General features: G+C 39.8%; 1 protein-coding gene across 2 annotated transcripts; it reads left to right on the forward strand.

Moving 5' to 3' along the window:
• Nucleotides 1-104: 104 nt before the first annotated feature.
• On the forward strand, nucleotides 105-9,323 carry ca7 (carbonic anhydrase VII). Of its 2 annotated transcripts, none has more exons than XM_085402966.1 (7): nucleotides 105-334; nucleotides 847-1,044; nucleotides 4,413-4,531; nucleotides 4,807-4,902; nucleotides 5,043-5,105; nucleotides 5,217-5,372; nucleotides 6,012-6,994. In XM_085402966.1, exons 1-7 carry the CDS (start codon nucleotides 298-300, stop codon nucleotides 6,024-6,026), a joined length of 684 nt encoding a protein of 227 aa, XP_085259092.1. In that variant the 5' UTR covers nucleotides 105-297; the 3' UTR covers nucleotides 6,027-6,994. The 2 variants fall into 2 exon arrangements, with proteins under 2 accessions (XP_085259092.1, XP_085259084.1); XM_085402958.1 differs by lacking the exon at nucleotides 6,012-6,994 and adding an exon at nucleotides 7,576-9,323 and having other exon boundaries at nucleotides 106-334.
• Nucleotides 9,324-10,529: the final 1,206 nt, after the last annotated feature.

Genomic DNA, 10,529 nt, shown 5'->3' on the forward strand with positions numbered 1-10,529 from the left:
AAATAATATTGATTTGGCATGTCTACATCATGGAAGCAGTGCGAGGAAGATTTCTCAAAGGGAACCTTTTAGTAGATCACATTCTTGATTTCGCTTATTTTTCTTTTTTTCAACGAGGTGTCTATTTTAGCGTTCAATGGTCGTGCGCGCGCCCACACGTGTGGGCGTGGCAAAAAGAGGTACCTTCCCCATTGCCAGTAAACTTGTTGAACAGCTGTACCCGCTGATGTCCCTACCTGTCCTTCACGTGCGCAACGAAGTGCCGCTTGGTCCGACTGGAACCTGCAGACAGGGACAATGACGGGACATCACTGGGGATACGGGAAGGAGGACGGTGAGATGTTCCAACCTGCAAGCTCCAGGCACTGTTTTCCTGCGTGGAGGCAATTAGCAATTTAACTGGAATAAACGGCCTGTTTGCGGTGCTTCGTGTTTTACTCAGACGTTAAAGACAGCCTTTAAATCCCGATTAGCCCTACGCTTAATGGGATAAACGGTTTCACCTCAACCTGACAGTCCAGTCGAATTTGCCCTGAGTTACAGAGAGTGTAATATTTTTAATTTTGCTCTGTCTAATGTTCTTAAGCAGACTTATTCTGTGCTGTGCTACATTGCCTTAATGTTATTGAGAAAGTCTATCTGAATTCCCCGATACCTGTTTAGGACCAAAGTTTTAGATTATGCCACCAGCCTTTAGTTGTGGCCTGGAGGGAGAAAGCTTCATTAGTTTAGTTGCAGGTTTATTGTTAGGTGACACACTAACAGATCTGGTGCAGATCATTGTAGTTGCAGAATTGTGTGTGTTGTAAATGTGTTTGTTTTTGATTATATTTGTTTCTCCCATAGGTCCCTCTTCATGGTATAAAAACTACCCTGTTGCGGAGGGGAACCGGCAATCACCAATTGATATCGTCCCCAATGAGGCCTCACATGACCGCGATCTAGGCCCTATAATGACAAATTATGACCACTGCACCTCCATTAACATCTCCAACAATGGACACTCCGTAGTTGTGGAGTTCAATGACTCAGATGATCGTTCAGGTGAGAAAATAGTGCTTTTGTTTTGTTTGTTTGTTTGTTTTAAATTCACTTCAATGATATTCTCGTTCCACTTTACCTGTTGTAGTTATATTATATGTGTTATATATGTATTATATGTGTTACAAACATGCCCATATCTGTTTTAGAAGTTTATATAACTGCCGTGCAACTATAATAGCAGCCGAAGACAAACTTGATCTTCAGTCTGACATCTGCTGCCAGTTACATGAGGGGGAAATCTGTGCTAAAAGTTTACTTCCAGTAATCCTTCCCTTGATTTCTCGAAAGCAAAACCACGTGTAAAGCTGATTATTATCACAGTTTGCAAATAAGCCTCTTATTATGCTGCAGGAAAGCGTAAGCAGCACTTATCTGCATGACTGTCTGTCTGCTGGACAAGAAATATAATGATGTTGGATGATCTCAGTGGTTATGATGACAATATTTGTCTTTATCACTGGGTGGATCTGTGTTAACCAGCCAGACATTAGCATGAATGATAAGCTCGGAAAAGTAGGCTGTTTTGCTCTGACGGTTATCACAAAACAGCCAAATGGCTGTTTGCTGAAATATCGATAATAACGATGAAATAAAACACCCTCAAAAAAACTGCCATCAACTACAACCTTAGCACGATTTCTCTGTATTTCAAATGTTCTGCACAAATCCTCTAAACCCGTTGTTTGTTTGCCATTACACGTCTTCCTCAGAACTCACTTGGATGAGTGACAAAACTTTTGTCGCACTGAAAACGCCACATCCAGGTGAACAGAATCAACATTTTGGGAATGCCAAAAACAGTTATACTGAGACAGGTGCACACTGTTAAAGTTGTTATAATAAAACAGAATTATAATAGCTAACATGATTCATAAGTGCAGGTGGTTTATGCTCTTCTTTCCTCAGACAGATATTAACAGTAGCGTTACGAAGGTCAGGATTTACAACATTGCTACCTGACTCTGCACATTATTCATTTATACATATTTATCACTACAATGTAGATGGTGTAAAATGATATCTACATATTATTAACATTAATATCATATTGTTGATCATTGTTTCACATTTTGTGCCACTCCTACACAGCTAATGTGACCTTGAATCATCTGATCCTTTTTGTCACAACGATGTCAGCAGCATCACAATGAATAACAATCATCATAACAGTGGAAAAAGTCCACATCCAGCAATGCATACCACAGCCACAAAGCAGTCTGCAGGGTCTCCTGTTCTCATCGTGGCATAGATTAAAGTTACTATTTACCCTTGTTAAAACTGAAAAACAAGTTCAAAATATCCTAATCTTGATTTTGCATGAGACTGGCAATTTGCATCTGAAGCTTAAGCTGGTGCCCACAGAGGTCTGTGAAACGTGACATTGGAGACTTTGCTTCTATATCAGCTTTGACTGCAAAATTCGATGATTTGAAACCTCCTGGGTAGGGATGGGTACCGGTATCCGGTGCCATGATGGAGACCGAAAAGCAGCGCACATCTCGGTGCTTTATTTTGGTGCTTTTTTTTTCCTGAGATGTCATACGCTTTGGATTCCAGCCAATCATTTAACCTTTGCAAGCGTAGTAGGCGGGCCCAGGTGCGTACGTTCTTTTAGAGTAGAGCTACAGATGGAAACGCCCAAGGTGAAGCGGTCAAAAGTATGGCTGTACTTCACAGCAAAAGATGCAAACTCAGCAGCCTGCAACAAGTGCTTTAAGGTGATGCTGTGCAAAGGAGGTAACACCTCGAATCTGATGAAACACCTGGCGACACATAGTGTTTTTTTAAAAGCAGAGAAATGCACCGTATTTGATAGCTTGCTGCGAGACCTCACACCTCACACATCTACTGCCTGTTATCGGTCCTGGAGTTTGCAACATCCCCCAAGAACCCGAAGAGGAGAGTCCTGGCCCCTAGCCCTGCCAGTGTAGCAGAAATGATGACGGATGATGATGGCAGCAGCAGCCGTTCTTCTCTGCGTGAGTAGCTTAATGTTGTTCGTGTGTAATTTACATTGAGTAGGCTAACCACGTTATTAAATGAATGCACGTAAGGTGAACTAGCAAACATCATCATAGCTACATGCGGCTGTCTTCTTGTTTGATGGCAGATACTCCCTTCACCCTGGCCAAAAAGGCTAAAATGACCAAAGAAAAAGTGGGAAACAGTTAAACATGAGAGGTTTTTGGACAAAGTTGGTGGTTTTTTCCCCCATTGATTAAGCACTGCTTCCAGTCAACAGTGATACCATAAATCCCCTATAGCTGCAGAAAAGGCTGACATTGTTGCCTTTTTACAAAAAAACAGCTAAACATGAGAGGTTTTTGGACAAAGTTTGTGTTCTTCATTCTTTAAGCACCGGTTCGAGCACCGTTTAAGCACCGGCACCGTTTCAAAAGTACCGGTTTGGTACTGGTATCGGTTAAAACCTAAACGATACCCATCCCTACTCCTGGGTGTTGACTAATGATGTCAGACGTTCGTGTGATGCTACACAAAGGATAGTTTGTGATGTGTTCTCATGAAATGACATTTTCTAATGCCTTCGCAGATATTCAAATTCACTTTTATTTTTATTTATGCATGCAACAAGTCATTTTAGGGCACTATGGAGTGACATAGAGAAGGTTAGATGGAGCTGAACTAAGTCTTCATGGTTCTAGAGAAAGCATAGAACATGTATGAGGACAACAAGGCAGCGGTGAGGCGTCTGCTAGGAGTCACAGATGGATTCAAGGTAGATGTGAGATCACATCATGGATTGTCTCCAAACCCCTTCTTGTTTTCTACACTGATGACAGGTTGACAGATGAGGTCAGACAGGAGTCTCTGTGAACTGTGATATTTGCACAGTTCACAGATTACATTGTGATCTTTGGTGACAAAAAACAGGACTCAGAGCTGGAGGTGGAAGTATGGAAGATGTTAAGATTTTCACTGAGATTATACCATATGAGAATCAGAAATGAGTACATCAGAAGGAAAGCTCAGGTTGAGCATTTTGGAGACCAAGTTAAAGGAAGACTGAGATGGTTTGGGCATGTTAAGAGGAGGGATAGTGGTTCTATTGGACCAAAGATGTTGAATATGGGACTGCCAGGCAGGAGGAAGAGACCTTAGAGGTGGTTCATGAATGTCGTAAAAGAGGAGACAAGATGTAAGTAGAGCAGAGAGAAGCAGAGCCTCTGCTGTAGCGACTCCTGAAAAGAGCATGCAAAGAAGAACATTTTAGGGCTCTAAATTTTGTGAGGCAGAGACCTGCGAAGAGAAATCAAACAACAAAAGGTATGGGGAAGTGCTTGCACGGAAACACCAACACTTTTTTTTTTTGTTTACCTCTACAGTACATCTCTCTGTATCTCCCACAGTGATCAAGGGAGGCCCACTCGATAACCCCTACAGACTGAAACAATTTCATTTCCACTGGGGTGGAAAAGGACATGGAGGCTCTGAACACACTGTTTCAGGAGAAGGCTTTGCATCTGAGGTAGGTTTCTGTTGAGTTTAAATCCTTTATCTCAGTATCTGATGGCCAAATGCAGGTTAAGAAAACTTATATAATTATAATAGGGTGTGTGTACTGGTAAAAATGTATATGGTAACAGGTGGTGGTGCAGACTTTGCTATAAAAAGATATTTATACTCATAAAAAGATACTGATATTCTCTTATTTCATAGCACACAGAAAGGGCTGCAATGTGGTATGCATGACTTCATTTATTTACCTTATTTTTCTTATTCTTTTTGTTTCCTCGCTTGTAGCTTCATTTAGTTCACTGGAATGCTGTCAAGTACAAAACGTATGGAGAGGCATCAACTGCGCCCGATGGTCTTGCCGTTCTTGGTATCTTTTTAGAAGTAAGACATTTCTCTCAATCCCATCTTCTGTCCTCATGCCCGATAATGATAGTATGAAACCATCTTAGTGGAAGTTAATAATATGTGAGAAACGTGGCGCATGCATGTGTGTGTAAAAATATATCTATCTGTTATGTAAGACAGGTGATGACCACAGATGGCTCCACATGATAACGGATGTTCTGTACATGGTGAAGTATAAAGTGAGTAGCCTAGCTGTGATTGTTGACTTATTTTATTGCATATATAAAAAAAAGAATGGTCTGTGAGTTGCATTTTTGCAGTGTTGCAGCTATATTGTCTTTATGTTTCAGGGCAGTATCACAGATTTCAAAGGTTTCAACCCCAACTGCCTGCTTCCCAGCAGTCTTCACTACTGGACCTACCTCGGCTCTCTAACCACACCTCCGCTACACGAGAGTGTTATCTGGATCATCCTGAAGGAGCCAATCGAAGTGTCTGAAAAGCAGGTGAGTGCTGCAATTGTGACCACTTTACACACCCAGTTTCTAACTTAGGCAGTGCTTTTGTTTTGCATTAGAAACGTTTTCTGTTCTACAAAATGGAGACGGAGAAGTGTGGCTATATTGTCATGACGTGATTGTGTTGGGGACGAATCATTAACAGTAAATGAGTCTATACTCCACCAATAATCTTATCTGTAATAGATAATGATTATTCCACGTTCTGTTATACAGCCACTCAGAGACATCATTAAGTAGTACTCAGCAGTGGGTAATGACTCTGGCAAAAGCTCTGTTTTACTAAAGTAGAAGATCTACAATCGTTGCTTCAGAAGAAGAATATCAGGTGTGATCGTTTTTTCATAGCGTTTAGTTAAAAAATGAACGTATTAAACAGAACCGTGAAACTGTCAGAAATTGTGACCTACATTCATCTGTAAGCCAGTATAGCTTGAGGCATTGAAGCGCCAGTTGATCACTCAGTTGTGACAGCCACGAGTCTTCGTCTGTATTATGGTTGGCTATGCTCCACTGGTCTTCAGGGAGTGTATAGAAAGAAAAAAATAGCCTTTAGGGGGAGGGGTGGTCTAGCACATAAGCACAGAGCCTTATCAGAGTCTTTGTTTTGCGGTCCTGGCGGTGTAGGGTCTGACCTGGTAACTCCAATGAGGCAGTGGATGTTTGGATGAAGCCAGGACTTACAGTCAGCAGACAACACCTCCGGACAAAGTGGTTGTAGTAAATCTGGCATTGGTAATGAAGAGGATGGAAGGGGTGATTTGTGTTGTTTTCGCAGCTGGAGCGATAGCAAGCGCTCCATCCCTACTTTTCTCTTGCGTTTCCTCTCCCTGTGCCGTCTGCATTGCTTGCTGTTCCCGACAGTAAACCACAGAGGACACAGTGGTCTTGCAATCTCAGGTGGGATACTGTTGGTCCAATCCGAAGTAAAGTCCAGGTTCAAAGCTGAGACAGATGTCTGTTAGTTCCTGAAGAATGAAAGTGATCAGTAGATTGCAGGAAGACTCAACGAAAAGGTGTAAAAACATAAAAGGTGCACAATAGTTGGGAGCGCTGTGCCGCTGCATACGTCCATATGTGCTGCCATCTTTGCACCAGTCAAGGTTTCCTTTGTTTTCAAACCACAGTTCATAAAGATCTTTTTTTTTTTTTTTTTATCCACGCCTCTTAGCACAGAATTTAATCAGAAAGTTAAGGTCTGATAACTGCAGGATGTCAAAATTAACTAACTGGATGCCTGCACACGCCTTCCAGGTCCCCCTGTGAGTCTCTTGTAGCCACTGCTGGCCAGTCTCAGGATTATTCTATTAATTTGTTGATTTTTTTTTCCCTTTATTTTCTCTAGTTGCCTGTTTTGCAAATCTATAATTGTACATGAGGAACCAGAGGTTTTATTGGTGGAGGCACTGTGGGTGTTGGTCATGAACTATCTATAAACCCATATCTGTAGCATTGCTTGGGGTGAATGTAAGACAGGCAACTGGCCCCACAGACTATAACTCCATTCCTCAAGCCTTTGATCCCCTCCAGCTGATTATCCTGATGGGTGACTGGATGGGTACAGGGATTTAATTGAAAACTGCTTACATGGAGACCCAGCAGGGAAAAGCCTTTATATAATAAGGAATTACTCCTGTAGGAATTACTGTTTTTCATTTCCCTACATAATGGTAGACACAGAGTTAGAGAGGAAGTGCCAAACTCTAACTTGGTTTTGTGGGTACTTGTAAGTTTAGGAAGCTGTTTTATCTGTGCCATGGAGCTGTATTAAAACTCATCAGTGAGCCACAGCTTTGCAGTGAGAAACACTAGAAGGTCATTAGAAAGTTCTAAATTGATCTAAGCTGATCCTACGTGTGTTCTGCTGTCAGTGCAGCATCAAACTGCCTCTAAAAAATTTGCTAAACCTGCTGCTGTTTGAGTAATTATTGCAGAAAACTGCCCAAATGCTGTAGGCAATTGTTTACAGAAATCTGTTTTTGAATTATGACTACAGTATAAGTGTGCTTGGAGATGGGAAGCCAGGTTTGCTTTAGAGATGAGCATATGTTGTTGATTATTGGACCTTTCATGGGATTTGTTAAGTTATACTCTGCATATTTGTCTTATTATAGCATCTAATATGGAGGAAGGGTTGTGCAGGAAATGAATGTCTTTTCCAAAGTTCATGTTTCTGTCCCTCTGAATGCAGCTGGGGATGTTCAGAATGCTTCTGTTCACCGAAGAGGACGACGATCAGAAGATGTGGATGGAAAACAACTTCAGGCCTCCCCAGCCTATCAAAGGGAGGAGAGTGCGTTCCTCCAATTAATATGACCTCTGGAGGTCTGAAGTCATAAATAACCAACGCTGTTTTTAGACAACAGTAACTGCAATAACACGAGAATACTTTCACCTCACGATAGCTTATCTTGAAGGGTTTGTGATTGTAGGTAAAACAGAAGTAAAACGTTGCAATAATTGTCATCCCTGGTGGTGTACCCCCCACCCATGTGAAACTTTAATGGCAGTAGAGGGAATTATTTTAGGGGCCAAAAAAAGGATTTTGTTAAGTTTACTAGGAAGTAGAATAAAACCAGCATTTACAGTCATTATTATCATTATCACAATCACAAACTGTAAGTTTAATAGGTTGCACCAATACTTGAACCAACGATTAAGGAAAACAAGAGGGCACAACAACAAGCACAAAACCTTTTCACTCCTTTTATCATATATACCTGCTAATCCCATATCGTTGTAGTCTGTAGCTGTTTCCAGACTAATGCCATATCCCTTTGCTGTCTGCAGATCTAAACCCCCCGTACTGATTGCCATTGATTCCTTGTTAATCCAGCCTGGATTCCCAGTCCTTGTGGCTATAGATTCCTTCCAGTAGGGCCAGTGATGCTTTTATCTCAACTGCTCCGTGGACCATAATTGAGTGCATGAAAGTCAGGCTGTTTACAGTCCACAAATGCTATTAATCCCAAAACATGGTAAATGTTAAGGTCTTATTAAACTTCAGGAGTCCAAACAAGGCCCTATTTAAAATCTTTGAAGCGTTCTGTGATGATCAGATCATTATTAATTCTGTCGGCAGCATCACACGATGGTTATTATTGTGCAGGATGTATTATTATTATTATTATTATTATTATTATTATTATTATTATTATTATTACATCTATGAACCAGCAACAGGGGGAAAAAAGTTATAGAGTTTTCACCTAAAATCTGTGTTCGTGTTCACCATTTGAGTTGCTGTAACAGTTGCGTGACTGTAACCTTTTACCTGTTATCCAGAATTAGGTGGAGTAATTAAAGCAAATGTTTAAACTCTATCATTGATTAGAAGAGGCAAGAGTTCAAGGTAATTAGTAGCTAGGTTGAAGAGCAGTGGGAAATCTGGGCTGTGATTGGTTAAATATTTACCACCTGTGTTGAAGATGTCTAAGAATACACTGCTTTGAACAACTAAAAATACAAAATGTTAAATACTATAATGTTAAAATGTTAAGAATCAATGTATTAGCAAATATTTTGTAAGGAGAAGGACTTAATGTCAGAAAACTGTAATATATGTTTCAGTATGTATTACTACCAGACTGAAAATATAGTACAGCAATACATAAACGTGATAACCACCATACTTGGAGAAGTCCAGTAACATTTTAGAATACAGAGCCGATTTGTTTTGCTGTCGTATATTTATCGACATATATCTATGGTCCCTAGAGTTTAGCTACAATATTTGTCCAGCAGATGGCAGGTTTGGCTGTTTTATTAAAGTTCTAGACTGAATTCTTATTTTTCTGCTATTCATCAAAAATATTTTCATAAAATGAAATTTATATTTACATGTCTGTTTAAACATTTAAATGGTTATTTAAAATATGTAGCTGTTCAAATACTGCTTTATTTAATTTAATGTATCATTAAATAAATGCTTTTTTTTCTCTCCTGCACCTTGTTTCTACATTCTTAAATTGTTATTTTCTTTGTCAGATTTATTTTATTCTCATTCAGATTTTAGTTACCTATTTATTTGATCTCTAGCATATTCAGCTTGTGTTTATCGTCCTGCAGGTGGCAGTGTCTGCTCTCATTTGTATCAAATCCAGTAGCTACTGATTTGTTTTACACTGAACGTGATAAAAAAATTCACAGAAAATAAATAATTTACAACAGTGCATAGAAACCAATGGTTAAGTAAATTAAGTGATGCATTACTGGTAGGAAAAATACAACATTGTCATCAATGGCATATTTTATCTTACATCGGAGAAAATAACTTCGATAACACTTGACCTTGTCATTGCTGTCCTTTGTCACTGTGTAGGTGTTCAAGAGGTTGCATTACCTCACCTGGTTTCATTTCCACCTGATGTCTATGGAAAAATTCTGCCTCCTGGCTAATGAATAAAAAATGAGAGTAGGCGTATGAAGTATATCTGACACATATTCTCAAGTAATCCCTCAAAAATAGCATCAGTGAGCTTTATTGGGACTGAGAATACCTGAGCGGGCACATCATCTTCAGCCACGATCGATATGCCATGTAATAAAATACTACAGTCAGACCTCAGAAATAGTCGATCACATGTATTTTTAGCACCAGGATATCTACTTGCTTGTCATAGTGATTATTTTGCCAGACAGAGCAACATCTTTGCAACACTGTGAAATACAAACCCGCGGGATAAAAAGTTGTTGTTCAGGCAAAAGAAGAAAGTTGTCTGGAGAGTGTCGTGACAGTCCATGTATTTGTGGAGTACAGAGAAATGTGCGGTGCTGGGGCCAATCATCAATATTGTTTTATCAGTGCCAAAAGTATGTTGACACATACTGCTTTGTTAAAAAGTGGTACTAGTAATAAAATGTACACAAAAACTAAAGGTAAATGTGGTAAAAGTGGCCTTGTCGGTGTGCTTGTACTTAAGTGTATTGAATAAAGTGCTTCATGAACATATGGTTAAATGTGTTATATGTGCTATATACATGGAAGTACATTATGTATCTGGTTTAGTGTTTTGGCTGCGGTAACACAGGAATTTCCAGAGTCCTCAGGTAAATAAAGTATTTCTCATCTAATCTTACATCATGATTTATTATGCAACTGTTTTCAAACATGCATGAGAAACATTTTATATACACTTAAAATCT

Source organism: Rhamphochromis longiceps, linkage group LG1 (assembly GCF_057381845.1).
Source record: "Rhamphochromis longiceps isolate RC_006_pf linkage group LG1, R_longiceps_female_GT1.1, whole genome shotgun sequence".
NCBI lineage: Eukaryota > Metazoa > Chordata > Actinopteri > Cichliformes > Cichlidae > Rhamphochromis > Rhamphochromis longiceps.